The sequence below is a fragment of the Eretmochelys imbricata genome, chromosome 23, assembly GCF_965152235.1.
Source record: "Eretmochelys imbricata isolate rEreImb1 chromosome 23, rEreImb1.hap1, whole genome shotgun sequence".
Classification (NCBI taxonomy): Eukaryota; Metazoa; Chordata; order Testudines; family Cheloniidae; genus Eretmochelys; species Eretmochelys imbricata.
Genome location: NC_135594.1, coordinates 15413895 through 15434598, shown reverse-complemented (window position 1 = coordinate 15434598; position 20704 = coordinate 15413895). Strand labels below are relative to the sequence as shown.

The following is a 20704-nucleotide window of genomic DNA, read 5'->3' as shown; positions in this document are numbered from 1 at the left end:
GAGGGGGTGGATGGGGATAGATCAATAGATAGATGGATAGATAGACAGAGGGGGTGGCTGAGGATAGATAGATCGACAGAGGGGGTGGATGGGGATAGATAGATAGATCGATAGATAGATAGTGGATGGAGATGGATAGATAGATAGATTAGATAGAGGGGGTGGATGGGGATAGATCAATAGATAGATGGATAGATGGACAGAGGGGGTGGCTGGGGATAGATAGATAGAGGGAGGGATGGTCAGGGGGTGGGCGGGGGAGGGCGAGAGGGAGGGGGAGGGGACGGACGGGGGAGAGGGAGGTGCAGAGGGGGGAGGGGGAGAAGGGGGGATGGGGAAGGGGAGGAGGATGGACGGGAGGGGGCGGGGCGAACAGGGCTCAGCCCCCTGGCGAGGTTCGGGAGGTGGGGCGGAGTCTGGGGCGGGGCTCCCCGGGGGCGGGGTCTCCGGGGAAGGGGGCGGGGTCTATCCCCGGGCTGGGGGGGCTCCAGGGAGCGGAGGCCCCGTTGCCAGGGCGACCGCGTCCCGCGGCGCAACCGAGCTGCCGGCCCCGGCCGAGCTGCGCTGCTGTGGGCGGGACCCGGGGCCCGGCCCCGCAGCCCATTGGCCCGGAGCCCTGCCCGTCACGCGGGGGGGGGCGCGCGAGGCAGCAAGGCGGGGGTCAGTGGGGGGCAGGTGATCGGACGGAGGGGCAGTGTGTGGGGAGGGGCAGTGGGGGGGTGGCAGGGGAAGTGGGGTGGGGTAAGTGGGGGAAGGGGCAGTGTGGGGGTGGTAGGGGAAGTGTGGGGAGGGGCAGTGTGGGGGTGGCAGGGGAAGTGGGGGTGGGGGCAGTGGGGGGGTGGCAGAGGAAGTGGGGGAGGGGCAGTGTGTGGGGAGGGGCAGTGTGGGGGTGGTAGGGGAAGTGGGGGTGGGGGCAGTGTGTGGGGAGGGGCAGTGTGGGGGTGGCAGGGGAAGTGGGTGAGGGGCAGTGGGGGGTGGGGAAGAGATGGGGAGGGGGTCAGTGGGGTGCAGGTGATCCCTAGGGAAGGGGGCAGGAGGTGCAGGGGGTAAGGGGAGTGGAGAGCAGTTGGGGGCGGCGCAGAAAGTGGCAGAGGGCAGATGGCCAGTGGGGGAGGAGGAGAGATGGGGCAGCGGCGGGGGAGGTAGGTGGTCACTGGGGAGGGAAAGAGACGAGGGAAGTGCAGGGAGGGGCCATCAGTGGGGGTGGCGGCGGGAAGGTTGAGGGGGAGCGGCCCCCCGGCCCTGGCAGCCCCACACCCACACGGGGTGCACATGTCTTTGTTTTCCAGCCATGACGACGGCAGCCGGCAGCAGCAGCTTTGGCACCACCTGCTGGTGGGGCTTCTCCCCCGCGCTCGACCTGCAGAGGGAATGTGGGTCTTCCTCGTCCCCTGTGTTACGGTAGCGCCTGGGACCCCCCTTCAGACCAGCCCCCCATGGTGCTAGGTGCTGTACAGACCCAGCGCAAGGAAAACCCCAAAGAGCTGACAAGCCAACTCTTGGCCCCTCCCCATCTCAGGGGTCCCGGGGGGGGTTCAGCATTGGCCCCTCCAGTCTATTCCTCCTGGCCCCTTTGGGGGGCAGAGCCAGGCTCACGCCCTCCAGTCTATTCCCCCATCCCAGGGGTAGAATCATCCCTTTATGCTTATTCCAAAATCTGATCCCTCTGGGACATGTGACCTGTGTCCTCTTCCCCTTCCCGGTTTTAAATGGGTTGCCTTTGAGCTTCGCTGTTTAAGTCTTATGGGGTGGGGTGGGGCTGGTTATTCAGGGACCCCTTGTCTGGCGCTGAGATGTGGCCCCTGTGGGGTAGGGGGCGGGAGCTGGGTATACAGGGACCCTTTGCCCACAGCTAAGATGCGGCCCCTCTGGGGTGGAGTGTGGAGGCTGGTTATACGGGACCCCTCACCCGGTGCTGAGATGCGGCCCCCTGGGCTGGGGCGTGGAGGCTGTTTATACAGGCCCGAGATGCACCCATTATGTTTTCCCTGCAGGTCTGGAGAGCTCCATGGCCCATCTCTGCCTGTCACAGGACGACCTGCCTGAGCTCAATATCCTTCTGGTGGGCTCCGTCGACGGCCGCCATGTCCTCAGGACCATGAGTCAAGCCCACCGCTGGCCGCGGAGGAGGATCAATGTAGGCGTCTCCCCTCCCCGGCTCCCCTCTCTCTCTCACCTGGCCTGGACGTGTGGAGTAGTGGTTAGAGCGCAGGAGTGAGCAGTCTCTGGAGAGCTGGGTTCTATCCTGGCTCGGGGAGGAGAGTGGGATCTAATGGTTAAAGCCGGGAGGGGGCTGGGAGCCAGGACTCCTGGGTTCTCTCCCTGGCTCCGGGAGGGGAGCAATGTCTAGTAGTTAGAGCGGGGGGGGGGGGGGCTGGGGGCCATTGTCAAGCCTGCCCCGCATTTGGGAAGAGCTTCGGGATCCCCAGTGCAGGTGCCCCACCCCGCCTTTCCCCCTGCACTCAGCCGCGTTCCCGGGGTCGGCAGAGGCTGCAGCGACAGCTCTGCCAGCGAGGGCCGTGGTGGCAGCTGCCCGTGGGTCGTTTCTGAGCTGGCGTCAGGACTCATCAGGCTGACGGGCGAGACGGGGACGGTTTGTTCCGCGGGGCATCCGGAGGCTGGCGGCACGTGTGGCAGGAGTGTGTGTGAGCGCGGGGAGAGGTCCGTTCCGGCTGCCAGGCCCCCTCCTGCAGCCCCCCAGTGCCTCTTATCTCAACGCCCCCCCAGGATCTCCTCCACGCCAGAGGATCTCCCCGCCTCTTGCTGTGCCCTCTTCGAATCGCCTGGTCCCCAGGCTGGCAGGGGGACGTGGGGGGCGTGGGGCTTCAGTACCCACAGGGGTATTCCAGGGTGGGGAGAAGGGTTCAGAAGGGAAGCGTGAGGAGAAATCTTGGGGGCTGTGAAGTTACAACTGACCCATGGTACCCCTGCTGGGAGAGATGGGGCTGGAGTAGGCAAGAGCTCCCCACACAGCCAGTGCTCCTGCCCCGCTCCCCACAAAACCCCCTGTTGGGAAAGGTGGGGCTGGAGTCGCCGGGAGTTCCCAGTTTCACAAGCCAAGCTCTTTACTGCAGCAGACATGACAGTCTGGCCTAGTGGGTTTCACAGGCAAAGTTAGGGCTGTAGTAGAAACATACATTTATATCCTTACAGGAAAGATCCCTCACGTGGCGCTGGGTCGCGGCCCCTCTGGGGTGGGGCGCGGGGGCTGGGTATATGAGGACCCCTCGCCCGGTGTGGAGACACGGCCCCTCTGGGATGGGGGAACCTATAACGCCCGCCCCTGCATGGACGCTGGTTTTTCCCAGGGCTTCCCAACTTCTTTTCTTTCCCGCTTCTCAGTTCTACATCGTGGAGAATAACCTCGAGGCGCTGGGCCGGCAGCTGCTCTTTCTAAGCCTCGCCCTGGAGTCTCCGGAGAAAGTGGGGCTGCAAGGTAAAGGCCACTCAATCCCTGGCTCTGACCAGTAGACCCCGCTCCCCACACAGAGCTGGGATAGAAGCCAGGGGGCCTGGCTGCCGGCCTCCCCTGCTCTAACCAGAGCTGGGATAGAACCCCGGTGTCCGGGCTCCCAATACCGGGGACGGAGGTTGGCGGGGAGGCAGTCTCTGATGGCAGCACTCGCCTCTCCGCTCCGCAGAGAAGAGCGAGATGTTCCTGGAGCTGCTGGGGAACAGCCTGATCCGCAGCCCGACAGCCGCCTACCTGCAGGAGAAATCGGACCTGTTCGTCCGTTACGCCACCGACCCGGACTTCCAGCAGCGCCACCTGGGGTCCGTGGACATGTCGGCCCTGAAGGTGGGTCCCCACCACGGCCACCGGCCTTCCCGTGCGGCGGGACTGACCCCTGCAGTGCTCTGGCCCCGCTCTAGTGGTTAGAGCGGGCGTGGCGCTGGGCTGCGGTGCCCTATGGGAGCTGTAGTTCACGTGCCTCATGCTCTGTGCGGCAGGCTCCCGCGCCAGACTACATCTCCCAAGATGCACCACGCTCCCGCTGGGTAGGGCAGGCGCGCATCATGGCAGTGACGTGGCCGCACTGCATCATGGGAGCTGTAGTCCCATAAACATAAAATCGTCCCCGATAAGGTTTGCAGAGGAGACCAACTGGGGGCGTGGGGAATAACGCAGAGGCCGGGTCAGGTCGCTGGGGGCAAGCGACCAGCCTGCGATTTCATACGGCTCCGTGACAGCATGTCCGTATGCGACCAGAGGATGCACTTGCTGGGGCTCGCCCTCCTGGGCAGCCGGGACTCTGGGCAAGATTTGGGGTTGTGGTGGAGAATCAGCCACACCTGAGCTCCCCGGGCGGTGCTGGGGCTGAAGGGCTAGCGGGATCCTGGGACACATCAACCGGGAAACCCCGCGTGGGAGCAGAGAGGTTGTTTGGCCTCTGGATCTGGCCCTGGGGACGACGCTGTGGGAATCCTGCGCCCAGTTCTGGGACCTGCATTTCCAGGAGGATGTGGAGAAATCGCAGAGGGGCCGGACAAGAGCCACAAGGATGACTGAAGGGTTAGAGACAGTGAGAGTGAGAGACGCCACCAGACTGGCTGTCGCTGGGAAAGCTCTGCCCTGGGAATTATCATGGGGCTGTTCTCTGGCCTGGGCTATCCAGGGGTTCAGACTAGCTTCCACTGGCCCCTCTGGCCTTGGAGTCTCTGAATCGATGGTCTGGCCAGGGAGCCTGGCCACTCCCAGATGCATGCTGCTCCTACCTAGAGAAGAGACCACAGTGCATCCTGGGAGACGTAATCCAGTCTGTGAGTCTGGGACTGGAGCATGAGGGACCCCCAACTACATCTCCCATGATGCACTGCTGCCATAGTACCCTCTCTTCCCCAAACCCTCCCGTTGCTCTTTGTCCAACAGTTCAAGGAGCGGGATCAGCTGGAGGGCATCTTCCGATTCTGGCGGAACCCGGACCCACAGGCCTTCCCGATCGCCCGGCTCTGGGACCTGCGGGTCCGGCAGTACCTAGGGACCCGTTACGACGCTCGCCGAGGCGTGTGCGACTGGGACCTCACCATGAAGCTGCATGAACGCGGGGTGAGCCCTTGGAGTCTCTGGAGCTGCGGGCACAGCCGGGGGGCGAGCTCCCTGCTGGGTGCGGCCCACGGGGTGCTCAGCAGGGGGTGCTCTCCTCTGGCATTTAGGGCTGGCCCCATGCCCCAGGGCAGTGCTAGGGGGCACTGTGCTGCAGGGAGTGGGGCGAGGGCTCAGCAGGGGGCACTGTCTTCTGCCACACAGGGCTGGCCCCATGCCCCAGGGCGGCGCTAGGGGGTACTGACCCAGCTGGGTTCCAGGGTGGCTATGGGAGGGCCCATCCAGCAGCCCCTGGCGTGGGATTCTCACCACCCTTCCCCCCGCTACTCCTTGCAGGCCAGAGCAATCGGCGGGCGGGAGTTCTCCCGATGGCGGGACACAGGGGTGGCCTTCGAGCTGCGGGAGGGCGTCTACGACATCCCCAACAAAACGTTGGCCTCCGGGAGGCTCCTGAGACATGTAAGCACCAGGGCGGCTGTCGGGGGGGGGGGTCCCCACGGTAGGGGGACTGGAGCCCAAGGGTGAACAGGGGCAGGGGAGACTGGAGAAGAGAAGCTTCCGTGACCCAAGGGAGAGGGGTGAAGATTATTTCCGTGGGGGGAGGTAGAAGGGGGGCTGCTAAAGCTTGGGTCAGGGGGCTGGAGGGGGGCAGAGGTTGCAGGTGGGGAAGTTGGAGGGGGGCTGCCGGAGGCCGGGAGGATGGTGGGGGGGATCTCAGATGGGGGGCTGCTGTAGTCCCAGAGGGGATCTGGGGGGGATCTGTCTCCCGGTGGGTAACACCCTGTCTCCTCCTGGCCAGAAGGGGGAGTTGGTGCCAGCCCGGGGTTACTGGGGTGACATCGGCACAGGGCCGTACCTCCCCTTCGGGATCGAGTCCGAGGAACCGAGTCTGCTGAGAACCGTCAATGGGATCCCCGCCAAGGTAGGGGGTTGCCTGGGAGAATGGGGGGCAGGGCCATCGAGGAGAGGGGCTCCCGCAGAGCGGGAGGGAGCCCTTGCAGGGAGGTTGGGGAGTGGGGGAGAGAACTGGGGAGCCCTGATCCTGGGGCAGGCGAGGGGTGAAGAATTGCGGAGCCCTGATCCTGGGGTGGAGGGGGGGGAGAATTGGGAAGCCCTTATCTTGGGGGGATGGGGCAGGATTTTGGGGATCCCCCCTCTCACCTCTCTCTCCTCTGCGTTGCTAGAGTGCCCAAGAGATCTCCTTGTACAATGTCACGGCCCTGTTCCATGAACTGGCAGCCCGGGCCCGCTACACCCCCCCACCGCCCACCTCAGAGGTGGTCAGTGGGGCTGCCCCAGTCCAGGAGAACCCTGCCCCGAATCCAGATCCAGACTTCCAGGATCACAGTGAGTCCTTGGGCCGGGAGGGGGGAGAGTTGGGGGGGATTCCACCCCTGGCTCCATCTGTCTGTCCTATAGCCCCTGGGTCCATCACACATCACGCTACAGCTGCTTCCTCCCTAAGCAAGGGGGCTCTGGCCCTTCCCCTGTGGGGAGGGGACCCCCAGTCTCACAGGACCCCCAGTACTGGGGATCATGTCCCTTCCCCCATGGGGAGGAAACGCCCAGCCTCACAGCCTCCCACCAGCGCAGGGACTCCTGGCCCTTCCCCCGTAGGGAGAGGACCCCTAGCCTCACAGCCCCCCCACCCCTAGTGTTAGGGGTCCTTCCCAGTCCAGCCCCTGGAACCCCACAGATGTGGGGGATTCCCTTCCCCAGTTCTGGCCCCATGTTGATCAGTGTCAGTTTCCCCCCATCCCACCCCAGAAGCCGTCTGCCCCGGGCCCATCCGGATTCACTTCCTGCCGCTTGGCTGCACAGCTCGGCTGCCCTGCAGGAGCCAGTACCACCAGCTCTTCCACCTTCTCTACTTCTCCTGCAGGTAGGGGCCTGCCAGCCGGACGCCAGGGTTCTGCCTGGCTCGGGGAGGAGAGCGGGGGCTGGTGGTTAGAGTGGGGAAATGGGGGCGTGGGGCCTGCCAGCCGGACGCCGGGGTTCTGCCTGGCTCCGGGAGGAGAGCGGGGGCTGGTGGTTAGAGTGGGGAAATGGGGGCGTGGGGCCTGCCAGCCGGACGCCGGGGTTCTGCCTGGCTCGGGGAGGAGAGCGGGGGCTGGTGGTTAGAGTGGGGAAATGGGGGTGTGGGGCCTGCCAGCTGGACGCCGGGGTTCTGCCTGGCTCGGGGAGGAGAGCGGGGGCTGGTGGTTAGAGTGGGGAAATGGGGGTGTGGGGCCTGCCAGCCGGACGCCGGGGTTCTGCCTGGCTCGGGGAGGAGAGCGGGGGCTGGTGGTTAGAGTGGGGGGTGGGAGGGGCTGGCAGCCTGGATGTTGGGGTTCTGCCTGGCTCTGGGCAGGGAGGGGGTCTGGTGGTTAAAGGGTGTGTGTGTGGGGCGGGGGGGTTGGGAGCCTGGATGCCGCGGTTCCGCCTGGCTCTGAGATGGGAGGAGGTTCTGGGGTTAGAGCAGGGGGAGCGGCTGGGAGCCCGGATTCCTGGGTCCCATCCCTGGCTCATGGGAGGGAGAGAAGATCCCCTGTCCCAACCGCCTTCCCCAACCCGGCCTCGTGACGCCCCCCTTTGCCTTCCAGCATGGTGCATGCCCTGACCCCAGAGCTGCAGCTGGTATCTGCCCCCAGGGCTACGCTGATCACTGAGCTGACCAAGTAAGTGCCAGCCTGGGGGGCCCTGTTGCGGGGCAGATCCGCTCTCCCATCTTCTAACCCCACCCCCCTGTTTTCCCCGACAGCTTCCTGCCTGACGTGCGCAAGGAGCAGGTGGATGCCTTCCTCGACCGGGTGACGGCCATGGCCGCAGGGGCCGGCTTCACGCGTTGCGGGACGCCCGAGGGACAGAACCAGGCCTGGGCCCGCTTCCAGCGCCAGGAGGAGCGGCCCAGGGACCCCCCTCCCAGTTAGCCTGCTTCGTCCCCTCCTGGCTCCCGATGTCCCCCCAGAAGATGGGTGCCCCACACACGTGCCCCTGCCTGTCTGCCCATGGCCTAGCTCTGTAGGTAGGGGTGTTAATGAGGTTTGACTGGAAATAAAATCCGCCCCCCGGAATCATGGCTGCTTGGGTGGTTTATTCAGCTGCAGGGAGTGGGGTGGGGGTTCGGCAGGGGGTACTCTCCCTGCAGGGCTGCGGGGAGCGGGGTGGTGATCAGTAAGGGATGGGGGTGAGGGGGGGGCTCTGGGATGGGGGAGCAGGCCGGAGGGGTCAGTAAGGGATGGGGGTTAGTGGGGGGCACTGGGATGCAGGGAGCAGGCCAAGGGTTCAGTATGGAGTGGGGGTCAGTGGGGGGCACTGGGCTGCGGGGACCGGGCCAGAGGGGTCGATGAGGGTCAGAGGAGGGCACTGGGCTGCAGGGACTGTGCCGGGGGGGGTCAGTGAGGGGTGGGGGGTCAGTGGGGAGCACTAGGCTGCAGGGACTGGGCTGGGGTCAGTAGGGGGCTGTGACGTTCCCCTCTGGTGTTGTCCGGACCGATGATCTGCTCGGTCACTCCAGTCCTCGACTCTGGGGGCCAGCCTCATCCTGCCCCGCTGTGAAACCCCACTCCCGGGCTGTTCACACAGCCTCTGGCGTGTGAGCTGCTCCTTGGATTGTGCAACCAAATGACACCAGCCAATATCTCCGGTCCCAGACCCAACCCTGGGAATCTTGCCCGCGGGACGCTGCAAGCTCATATATGTTGGTCAGTTTAACAAAGCAATTGCTATGTCCCAAGGGGAGCCTCTGACACCCTGCAAACCAACGCGCTGCTTCCGGTGGGATAAACCAGCCGATTTATTAACTGTAAAGCTGGATTCTAAGTGATTATAAGTCAAAGCACAACCAGTCAGATTTGGTCAAATGAAATAAAAGCAAAACGCATCCTACGCTGATCTGAACGCTTCCAATGTCCTTAAAACTCAGATGCGTCTCACCACAGGCTGGCTGGTTGCCCTTCAGCCCGGCTCTCCCCTGTGATCGGCGCTTCAGTCGCTCGGTGGTGGTGTCTGCAGATGGAAGTGGAAGAGACAGAGCAAGGCAAAATGTCTCTCCCTTTTGTCATGTGCTTTCTTTCCTCTTGGCTTTGCCCCCCACCCACTTCAGAGTCAGGTGAGCATTACCTCATCGCATCCCAAAATGCCCAAAGGAAGGGGGGTGACTCCCTCTAGGGTCTAACAGGGCCTAAGCCAGTGTCCTTCATTCCTCTAAGGCTGGGCTGGGTTTGTCCCATCCATACCCTGATGAGGTGTGAACTGCCCCTCTGTTCTTGGAGGGTGTCACGGAGTCCCTGGCCGATGCTCTGGATCTGCTCCCTACGAAGCCAGTCAAGACTCTGGGGAAGTCTCCTCTCTGGGAGCAGACTGTCTCCAGGGCAAGAAGCTTCGACCTTCCTGGGTCTGACCTCGCAGCATTCAGCATCCTCTGCCCCTCCGTGCACTTCCCACAGCGAGTCCACCCAGGTGGGGTCCTGGGGCAGCCAGTGGGTCCTGTCCCCCAACTCCGCAGTCAGACACGACTCTCAACCAGCTGGGGAAACAGAAGGTTTATTAGACAACAGGAACATGGTCTAAAACAGAGCTTGTAGGTACAGAGACCAGGACCCCTCAGTCAGGTCCGTCTTGGGGGGCAGGGAGGCCAGAGCCCCATCTGGGCCTGCCTCCATTTCCCCAGCCAGCTCCAAACTGAGACTCTCCTGCCCCTCCTCTGGCCTTTTTCTCTTTGCCAGGCCAGGAGGTCACCTGATCTCTTTGTTCTCCAGCCTCTTCAGTTGGCACCTTGCAGAGGGGGGGCCCAGGCCATCAGTGGCCAGGAGACGGGATGTCGGCCATTCTCTGTGCAGACCCCATCACACTAGCCCCCTAGGGCTCTGCCACAATCACACTGTCTTATCCCACCAGCTAGATCCTTAAGAACTGCCTAGGGAAAACTGAGGCACCCACCCAGTATTCAGAGAAACCATTAAGAGCATTCCCACTTCGTCACAGAGAGTTTTCGCATAGGGTTGATTTAAGCCTGGAGGATGCCTTTTCAGCCTCAGAACTATATCCATGAAATTCTGACCCATAACCCCACTGTAACATCCCTGTAACAATTACTCTAACGTCACTGCCCCAGCCATGCTCCGTGTGTCATGAACCTTCCGGAGACACCTGGCGTGACAAACCTTGCTTTGGATCCCACACCGTCATGTTATGAAGGTGAACAGGGGGGTGCTGGGTGTCCCCCCTGTCACGGAGTCCCTGGGCGATGCTCTGGAACTGCTCCCCATGAAGCCAGTCAGGACTCTGGGGCAGTCGCCTTTCTGTGAGCAGACTGTCTTCAGGACACACAGCTCCCCCGGCTCCACCTTCCTGGGTCTGACCTCGGAGCATTCAGCATCCTCTGCCCCTCCGTGTGCTTCCCCCAGCGAGTCCGCTCAGGCGGGGCTCCTGGGGAAGCCAGAGGGTCCTGCCCCCCGACTCCGCAGTCAGACGTGACTCTCAGCCAGCCAGTAAAACAGAAGGTTTATTAGACGACGGGAACATGGTCTAACACCGAGCTTGGAGGTGCAGAGAACAGGACCCCTTGGCTGGGTCCATTTTGGGGGCAGTGAGCCAGACAACCACGTCTGCCCTTCACTCCATGCCCCAAACTGAAACTCCCTCCAGCCCCTCCTCCTCTGGGCTTTGTCCCTTTCCCGGGCCAGGTGGTCACCGGATTCCTTTGTTCTCCAACCCTTTAGCTCTCACCTTGCAGGGGGGAAGGGCCCAGGCCATCAGTGGCCAGGAAACAGGGTGTCGGCCCTTCTCTGTGTCCAGACCCCTGCACACACCTGCCCTCTAGGGCTCTGCAATGATCATACACCCTTACCCCACTACCTAGATACTTAAGAACTGCCTAGGGGAAACTGAGGCACCCCCACAATATTCGGAGGAAACATTAAGAACAGTCCCACTTCGTCACACCCCCGAGGTACAGAGCGTCACAGGGGCGCTCTGCCCCGGCTGTCAGCGCTGACCCCAAGAACGTTGTGTCCCCGCGGGCACCCGGCCGCCCTGTCTTCGCCGGGCCCCTAACGGGAACCGGGGGGGGGAGGGGGGACGTCCTTGCCTGGCGCAGGCCCCGCTCTTCTCACCTCTCCTGGGTGGATACAGGCACCTCCTCCAGCCAGTCTGCCCCCCCAGCTCCGCCCCCCGGCTCGCCCCGTCGACCCCGCAGCTGCAGGGCGTGAGACCCTCACAGGGTCAGGGGAACTGGGGCCTGCTTGTGGGGACGTTAGGGATTAAAACACAGGGAGCAGGGCCCAGCCCCTCCGACAGGGGCTGCGGGGACCCCCACACACAGGCTGCTGGACACACAGAGCAGGAGCCACAGAACAACACACAGGGACACACACACACCCTGGGGCAGCAGGGGGACACACAGGGGGACACACAGAGCAGGGGCGCAGGGACACACACACACACAGAGGGACTCACACACCCCAGGGGCAGCAGGGACACACACACACAGGGACACACACACAGAGCAGGGGACGCGGGGACACACACCCGGGGGACACACACAGAGCAGGAGGAGACACACACTCTCTCTCTCTCTCTCACACACACACACACAGAGCAGGGGACACAGGGACACACACCCAGGGGACACACACAGAGCAGGAGGAGACACACACTCTCTCTCTCTCTCTCACACACACACACACAGAGCAGGGGACACAGGGACACACACCCGGGGGACACACACAGAGAGAGCAGGGGGGGACACACACAGAGCAGGGGACACAGGGACACACGGGGGGACACACACAGAGAGAGCAGGGGGGGACACACACACAGCAGGGGACACAGGGACACACACACGGGGGGACACACACACAGCAGGGGACACAGGGACACACACACAGCAGGGGACACAGGGACACACACACGGGGGGACACACACACAGCAGGGGACACAGGGACACACACACGGGGGGACACACACACAGCAGGGGACACAGGGACACACACACAGCAGGGGACACAGGGACACACACAGAGCAGGGGGGGCAGGGACACACACCCGGGGGACACACAGACCAGGGGACACAGGGACACACGGGGGGACACACACAGAGAGAGCAGGGGGGGGACACACTCTCTCTCTCTCTCTCTCTCTCTCACACACACACACAGCGCCGGGCCCTGCCCCCCAGCCCCCCCCTCCCAGAGCCGGCCCCGCCCCTCGTTCCCTACAAGGGCGGGCGGCGGCTCCGGACCCTTCTTAACCCCCCGGCCCCCGCCCCGGCCCCGCGCCGCCTCCGGAGTCCGGACACTCGGGTAACCCGGCCGGGGGAGCCCCTGTCCTGGGGGGGATGGACGGGAGGGGACCCCCTGCCCCCCACTAGCCTCTGGGGGGATGGAGGGGAGGGGACCCGCCTGCCCCCCACTGATCCTTGGGGGGATGGAGGGGAGGGGACCCTCCTGCCCCCCACTGATCCCTGGGGGGATGGAGGGGAGGGGACCCGCCTGCCCCCCACTAACCTCTGGGGGGATGGAGGGGAGGGGACCCGCCTGCCCCCCACTGATCCTTGGGGGGATGGAGGGGAGGGGACCCTCCTGCCCCCCACTGATCCCTGGGGGGATGGAGGGGAGGGGACCCGCCTGCCCCCCACTGATCCTTGGGGGGATGGAGGGGAGGGGACCCGCCTGCCCCCCACTGATCCTTGGGGGGATGGAGGGGAGGGGACCCGCCATCCCCCCAACTCCGGGGAGGGGGAGACTGGCTGCAGGGGGATATTTTCAACCCAGATGAGCGTGGGGGACCCCAGCCCCCCATCCCAATGCTGCCCCCCCCCCATCTTCCCCCGTCGCAGCATCTCCAGGGCCTGGCTGAATCTTCCAGAGCTCCCCCGTGGCCCCAGGCTTGAAGGGGGGGCTCCCCTCCATCCCATCCCCCCAGCCCCTGAACTGGCTCGGGACCCCCCTCCCTCCCGATAAGGGGATTTATATTTAGCAGCAGCCACTTAGGGGCTAATCGGCCCGAGCGGCTCCCGCCCCAAATAGGGGAAAGGAGCCGGGGCTGGGGGAGATAACGGGCCCGAGCGCAGGGTCTTTCCCAGCCCCCCACCCGCCTGAACCAGCCAGTCCCTGCCGGCGCCCCCTAGAGGGGACAGGCCCCGGGCCCCATTCCCCGGCCCCCTGAGCCCAGACCCAGACCCTGTGCAGAGCAAATAAGATTTTTCCGTCTTCCCCTCCCAGCTGTTTGTAGTGAAACCCACCTGCTCCTGATGGCAGACGAGTGAGTTACTGGCTTTTGACTTATCCAGCTCTGGGAAGGGAGTGGGGTCTAGTGGGTAGAGCCCGGGGGCGGGGGGGGTTGGGAGCCTGGGCTCCTGGGTTCTCTCCCTGGCTCTGGGAGGGGAGTGGGGTCTAGGGGGTTAGAGCAGGGGGAAGGCAGCCAGGACTCCTGGGTTCCTCCCCAGCTCTGGGACGGGATTGGGGTCTAGCGGATTAGAACAGGGGGGCTGGGAGCCAGGACTCCTGGGTTCTCTCCCTGGCTCTGGAAGGGGAGTGGGGTCTAGTGGTTAGAGCGGGGGGGGGGCTGGGAGCCAGGACCCTGTGATTTTTTGAGGGGGTACATCCCTGTCCCCGCTCTGTCCCTCCATTTCCCAGTATGCGAAAGGGGGCAAATCCCTCTGGCTCATGGGGGCAGAGAAGGGTCGATCGCTGTGTGAAGGGCTTTGGGCCCTGCCAGCAGGAGGCGCCGGGGCAGCAACGGGGGGGAGACAAGGGCTGCTTGAGCCTAATCGCTGTCCCTCTTTCTTTCTCTGCAGGGAGGACATCACCGTAAGGAGGAGCCGGGGGGGGGCCCTTTCCCCTGCTACACCTGGGGAATCTCTGGGGTGGCACCATAGGGTGGGGGGTGGTTCTGTGAGATCAAAGCCGCTTTCACAGGCTGCCCCTGCCCAGGCCTGGGTCAGAGCTGGTGCCCCATAGAGGGGACAGGCCCTGGGCCCCATTCCCCACCCCCCCTGGGGCTGGATGGGAGCCGGCGCCCCCTACAGGGGAAAGGCCCCATGCCCCCTTCCCTGCCCCCCAGAGCCAGCCAGTCCCCGCCTGGGGCCGGATGGGAGCCAGCGCCTCCTAGAGGGGAAAGGCCCCATGCCACATTCACAACCCCTAGCCAGCCAGCCCCCCGCTATATTTAATCTCCTGGATGTTGCTCCGGCTGGTGTCACCCCCACTGTATCCCCCCCCGGATAAATGACTCCGCCCACTTTCCAAATATTTCGGGGTCATTGCCTGTAAGTGGAGGAGGGGCCTTGAGTTATTGTTGCTCTGGGGACTGGACACCTGTCCCCCTCCCCCGCTCGCCAAGGCCACCCCGGCACCTTGGTGCAAACTGGGGTGACGCCCTGAATTCCTCCCCCCAGTACGAGGAGGAGGAGGAAGAGGAGGATGTCATAGAGGAGGAGGAAGAGGCAGCCGAGGAGGGGCCCGAAGAACCGGAGCCCCCCAAGCCGGCTCCCCCGCCCCCACCGCCGTCCTCCGTCCCACTGCTCCGGCGCAAATCTTCCGCCAACTACCGGGCCTACGCAACCGAGCCACACGTCAAGGTGGGCGCTGGGCCCGGGGCAACGTGCTCCCCGTGACAGGTTCTGGGCTGGGACCCCGAAGAGCTGGGGCTGCTTCCTGGCTCTGCCCCAGATGCCCTCTCGGTCGTGGGGGGGTCTGTGCAGCACCTGGCGCGACGGGGCCCTGATCTCGGTCGGGGGGACGGGTCCTGAGCTGGTCTCATAATACACCTAATGAAAACTCTCCTGCTTGTCCTAATGCAGAGAAAATCCAAGATAACGGCATCTCGGAAATTACAGCTCAAGGTAACATCTCAGGCTTCCCATCTGGGCTTGTGGATCTGGTCTAGAGAGGGGGCAGGAGGCCAAGGTAGATGGGTCTGTGGGTCTGGTCTGGGGAGGGGGCAGGAGGCCAGGGTAGATGGGCCCATGGGTCTGGTCTGGGGAGGGGGCAGGAGGCCAGGGTAGATGGGCCTGTAGGTAGGGTCCAGGGAGGGGGCGGGAGGTCGGGGTAGATGGGTCTGTGGGTCTAGTCTGGGAAGGGGAAAGGACACCAGGGTAGATGGGCCCGTGGGTCTGGTCTGGGGAGGGGGCAGGAGGCCAGGGTAGATGGGCCTGTAGGTAGGGTCCAGGGAGGGGGCGGGAGGTCGGGGTAGATGGGTCTGTGGGTCTAGTCTGGGAAGGGGAAAGGACACCAGGGTAGATGGGCCCGTGGGTCTGGTCTGGGGAGGGGGCAGGAGGCCAGGGTAGATGGGCCTGTAGGTAGGGTCCAGGGAGGGGGCGGGAGGTCGGGGTAGATGGGTCTGTGGGTCTAGTCTGGGAAGGGGACAGGACACCAGGGTAGATGGGCCCGTGGGTCTGGTCTGGGGAGGGGGCAGGAGGCCAGGATAGATGGGCCTGTAGGTAGGGTCCAGGGAGGGGGCGGGAGGTCGGGGTAGATGGGTCTGTGGGTCTAGTCTGGGAAGGGGACAGGACACCAGGGTAGATAGGCCCGTGGGTCTGGTCTGGGGAGGGGGCAGGAGGCCAGGGTAGATGGGCCTGTAGGTAGGGTCCAGGGAGGGGGCGGGAGGTCGGGGTAGATGGGTCTGTGGGTCTAGTCTGGGGAGGGGGCAGGACACCAGGGTAGATGGGCCCGTGGGTCTGGTCTGGGGAGGGGCGGGAGGCCGGGGTCGATGGGCCTGTGGGTCTGGTCCGGGGCGGGAAGCTGTGGGTCCAACTGAGGGGTGTCACCCAGCTCCCTTCGTGCCCCCCAGACGCTGATGCTGCAGATCGCGAAGCAAGAGCTGGAGCAGGAGGAGGAGGAGCGGGGCCGGGAGAAGCAGCGGTACCTGGCTGAGCACTGCACCCCGCTCGCCCTGGCCAGCCTGCCCCTGGCTGAGCTGCAGGTAAACCACCCCCCTACCCCGGACCCCCAGGCAGGGGGAGGAGGGCTGGGTCTCATGGGGGCGTGGATGAGCCCGGGGAGAGGTGGGGGGATGGGTCCGGGGGGGGCTGAGAGGGGACCCCTTTTCTCCTCCTTTCTCTCCCCCCGCCTCCCCTTCCCCCCGCAGGATCTCTGCCGGGAGCTGCATGCCCGCGTGGACCGTGTGGACGAGGAGCGCTATGACATGCAGGTTCGGGTCAGCAAGAGCATCAACGAGGTACGGCCAAGACGGGGGGGCCCCCCGGCTCCCCTTGCACCCCCATGCCAGCCCAGAGACTCCAAAAACCAGCCAGAGGCCCCCCCCCCCCTGCAGCCCACCCCACGAAAGGGCTGCAGAGACGGAACGAACCTCCAGCTGCAATACCAAAACAGGTCACTAGATGGCGCCGGGGGGCTGGGGTTTAGCCCCGCCCCCTTACACGCCGGCCCCCGCCTCACACTCCCCACAGCACGGCGCCCCCTAGTGCCACCCGGCAGCATCTGCCTGCCGGGATTGAGCAGTCCCAGCTGAGCCCCCCCGGCCCACTCCCTGCACCACGCGCCCCGCCCCCCCCCGCCCCATTGTTACCTGACCCCCTCCCCTGCCGCTCTGACCCCCAGATCGAGGATCTGAACCAGAAGATCTTCGACCTGCGGGGGAAGTTCAAGCGGCCGGCGCTGCGGCGGGTCCGGCTCTCGGCCGACGCCATGATGCAGGCGCTGCTGGGCTCCAAGCACAAGGTGTCCATGGACCTGCGGGCCAACCTCAAGCAGGTCAAGAAGGACGACGCGGAGAAGGTGAGCGGGGGGGGGCTGGGGTGGGGGGAGCAGGGGAAGCCTCCGCCCCCCCCCCCCCCGCACTCCGGGGTATCAGGAGTGACCCTCTTTCCCCCCCCCCCCACCCCCCCCGCAGGAGAACCGGGAAGTGGGCGACTGGCGCAAAAACATCGACGCCCTGAGCGGCATGGAGGGGAGGAAGAAGAAATTCGAGACCTCGGGGCCTGGGCAGGGCTGAGCAGGTGACCTCGCGCCCCACGGCGCCCCCTGCTGGGAGAGGGGCTGGGGTCGCCGGGACCCCGCCCCCAGAGCCGGCGCTCCCGCCCCGCGCCCCACAGCGCCCCCGCTGGGAGAGATGGGGCTGGGGTCACCAGGGGCTCCCCCACAGCCGGCACTTCCTGCTCCCTGCCCCACAGCGCCCCTGCTGGGAGAGGTGGGGCTGGGGTCACCAGGGGCTCCCCCACAGCCGGCACTTCCTGCTCCCTGCCCCACAGCGCCCCCGCTGGGAGAGATGGGGCTGGGGTCGCCGGGACCCCGCCCCCAGAGCCGGCGCTCCCCGCCCCGCGCCCCACAGCGCCCCCGCTGGGAGAGATGGGGCTGGGGTCGCCAGGGGCTCCCCCACAGCCGGCACTTGCTGCTCCCTGCCCCACAGCGCCCCTGCTGGGAGAGGTGGGGCTGGGGTCGCCAGGGGCTCCCCCACAGCCGGCACTTCCTGCTCCCTGCCCCACAGCGCCCCCGCTGGGAGAGATGGGGCTGGGGTCGCCAGGGGCTCCCCCACAGCCGGCACTTGCTGCTCCCTGCCCCACAGCGCCTCTGCTGGGAGAGGTGGGGCTGGGATTGCCGCGACCCCCTCTGCCACACAGCCGGCGCTTCTGCTCTGCGCCCCACGGCGCCCCCTGCTGGGAGAGGGGCTGGGGTCGCCGGGACCCCCGCCCCCAGAGCCGGCGCTCCCGCCCCGCGCCTCACAGCGCCCCCGCTGGGAGAGATGGAGCTGGGGTCACCAGGGGCTCCCCCACAGCCGGCACTTCCTGCTCCTTGCCCCACAACGCCCCCGCTGGGAGAGATGGGGCTGGGGTCACCAGGGGCTCCCCCACAGCCGGCACTTCCTGCTCCCTGCCCCACAGCGCCTCTGCTGGGAGAGGTGGGGCTGGGGTCACCAGGGGCTCCCCCACAGCCGGCACTTCCTGCTCCCTGCCCCACAGCGCCCCCGCTGGGAGAGGGGCTGGGGTCGCCAGGACCCCGCCCCCAGAGCCGGCGCTCCCGCCCCGCGCCCCACAGCGCCCCCGCTGGGAGAGATGGAGCTGGGGTCACCAGGGGCTCCCCCACAGCCGGCACTTCCTGCTCCTTGCCCCACAACGCCCCCGCTGGGAGAGATGGGGCTGGGGTCACCAGGGGCTCCCCCACAGCCGGCACTTCCTGCTCCCTGCCCCACAGCGCCTCTGCTGGGAGAGGTGGGGCTGGGGTCACCAGGGGCTCCCCCACAGCCGGCACTTCCTGCTCCCTGCCCCACAGCGCCTCTGCTGGGAGAGGTGGGGCTGGGGTCACCAGGGGCTCCCCCACAGCCGGCACTTCCTGCTCCCTGCCCCACAGCGCCCCCGCTGGGAGAGGGGCTGGGGTCGCCAGGACCCCGCCCCCAGAGCCGGCGCTCCCGCCCCGCGCCCCACAGCGCCCCCGCTGGGAGAGATGGAGCTGGGGTCACCAGGGGCTCCCCCACAGCCGGCACTTCCTGCTCCTTGCCCCACAACGCCCCCGCTGGGAGAGATGGGGCTGGGGTCACCAGGGGCTCCCCCACAGCCGGCACTTCCTGCTCCCTGCCCCACAGCGCCTCTGCTGGGAGAGGTGGGGCTGGGGTCACCAGGGGCTCCCCCACAGCCGGCACTTCCTGCTCCCTGCCCCACAGCGCCCCCGCTGGGAGAGGGGCTGGGGTCGCCAGGACCCCGCCCCCAGAGCCGGCGCTCCCGCCCCGCGCCCCACAGCGCCCCCGCTGGGAGAGATGGAGCTGGGGTCACCAGGGGCTCCCCCACAGCCGGCACTTCCTGCTCCTTGCCCCACAACGCCCCCGCTGGGAGAGATGGGGCTGGGGTCACCAGGGGCTCCCCCACAGCCGGCACTTCCTGCTCCCTGCCCCACAGCGCCCCTGCTGGGAGAGGTGGGGCTGGGGTCACCAGGGGCTCCCCCACAGCCGGCACTTCCTGCTCCCTGCCCAACAGCACCCCTACTGGGAGAGGTGGGGCTGGGGTCACCAGGGGCTCCCCCACAGCCGGCACTTCCTGCTCCCTGCCCCACAGCGCCCCCCGCTGGGAGAGGGGCTGGGGTTGCCAGGACCCCGCCCCCAGAGCCGGCGCTCCTGCCCCGCGCCCCACAGCGCCCCCGCTGGGAGAGATGGAGCTGGGGTCACCAGGGGCTCCCCCACAGCCGGCACTTCCTGCTCCTTGCCCCACAACGCCCCCGCTGGGAGAGATGGGGCTGGGGTCACCAGGGGCTCCCCCACAGCCGGCACTTCCTGCTCCCTGCCCCACAGCGCCCCTGCTGGGAGAGGTGGGGCTGGGGTCACCAGGGGCTCCCCCACAGCCGGCACTTCCTGCTCCCTGCCCCACAGCGCCCCTGCTGGGAGAGGTGGGGCTGGGATTGCCGCGACCCCCTCTGCCGCACAGCCGGCGCTTCTGCTCTGTGCCCCACAGCGCACCCTGCTGAGAGAGGTGGGGCTGGGGTCACCAGGGGCTCCCCCACAGCCGGCACTTCCTGCTCCCTGCCCCACAGCGCCCCTGCTGGGAGAGGTGGGGCTGGGGTCACCAGGGGCTCCCCCACAGCCGGCACTTCCTGCTCCCTGCCCCACAGCGCCCCTGCTGGGAGAGGTGGGGCTGGGATTGCCGCGACCCCCTCTGCCGCACAGCCGGCGCTTCTGCTCTGTGCCCCACAGCGCACCCTGCTGAGAGAGGTGGGGCTGGGGTCACCAGGGGCTCCCCCACAGCCGGCACTTCCTGCTCCCTGCCCCACAGCGCCCCTGCTGGGAGAGGTGGGGCTGGGGTCACCAGGGGCTCCCCCACAGCCGGCACTTCCTGCTCCCTGCCCCACAGCGCCCCTGCTGGGAGAGGGGCTGGGGTCGCCGGGACCCCGCCCCCAGAGCCGGCGCTCCCGCCCCGCGCCCCACAGCGCCCCCGCTGGGAGAGATGGGGCTGGGGTCACCAGGGGCTCCCCCACAGCCGGCACTTCCTGCTCCCTGCCCCACAGCGCCCCTGCTGGGAGAGGTGGGGCTGGGATTGCCGCGACCCCCTCTGCCGCACAGCCGGCGCTTCTGCTCTGTGCCCCACAGCGCCCCTGCTGGGAGAGGTGGGGCTGGGGTCCCCGAGCTCAGATGGAGGATGGGGCTGGGGCTGGGACATTGTTTCTTCGGTGGTTTCACTTTCCTCTTTGTTTTTCTGTTTCTCTCCAGCAGAAGCAGAGAATTGCCGATGCGGGGGGAGGGAAACAAGATGATGGACCCCAAAACTGCCCCCCGCCGAGCCCCACTCTCGATTCTACCCCTCCCCGCCTCCCCATTCCCCTCCCTACCTTCCCAGGCCATGGCACCCCACAGTGTCACCCCTCGGCTTTGAAAGCTGCCCCCACCAATAAAGCATCTCTGAGTGTCGGGGGCTGTCTGTCTGTCTGTCTGCTGGCCCCTGTCCGGAGTGGGGGAGCTCCCCAGGGGCCCTGCGGTTCGGGGGCTGGGAGCCAGGGCCTTTCCCCACTAGGGGGCGTCTTTCCCTGCTCCCTGCTCTAACCCATAGAACCACTCACCTCCCAGAGCCAGGGAGAGAACCCAGGCGTCCTGCCTCCCAGCGCCACACCCTCTAACCACTCAACTTTGGGGAAGGGGGGAGCGATACCAAGTCCCAGAGGGTCCCATTGTCACGGAGTCCCCGGGCGATGCTCTGGATCTGCTCCCCATGAAGCCGGGCAGGACTCTGGGGGAGTCTC

General features: G+C 66.2%; 2 protein-coding genes across 2 annotated transcripts; both read left to right on the top strand.

The window, feature by feature from the left end:
• The first annotated feature begins 648 nt into the window (after window positions 1–648).
• DNAAF3 (dynein axonemal assembly factor 3) lies at window positions 649–8097 on the top strand. Its single transcript, XM_077840321.1, has 12 exons — window positions 649–660; window positions 1290–1373; window positions 1995–2137; window positions 3343–3436; window positions 3642–3799; window positions 4871–5047; window positions 5381–5503; window positions 5844–5966; window positions 6229–6391; window positions 6812–6926; window positions 7627–7701; window positions 7785–8097. The coding sequence occupies exons 2-12, from the start codon at window positions 1292–1294 to the stop codon at window positions 7951–7953; spliced, it is 1422 nt and encodes a 473-aa protein (XP_077696447.1). The 5' UTR covers window positions 649–660; window positions 1290–1291; the 3' UTR covers window positions 7954–8097.
• A 5181-nt stretch (window positions 8098–13278) lies between these two features.
• TNNI3 (troponin I3, cardiac type) lies at window positions 13279–20310 on the top strand. Its single transcript, XM_077840329.1, has 9 exons — window positions 13279–13289; window positions 13825–13837; window positions 14425–14607; window positions 14830–14871; window positions 15819–15950; window positions 16116–16205; window positions 16589–16765; window positions 16881–16986; window positions 20178–20310. Exons 1-8 carry the CDS (start codon window positions 13279–13281, stop codon window positions 16980–16982), a joined length of 750 nt encoding a protein of 249 aa, XP_077696455.1. The 3' UTR covers window positions 16983–16986; window positions 20178–20310.
• The last annotated feature ends 394 nt before the right edge of the window (window positions 20311–20704 follow it).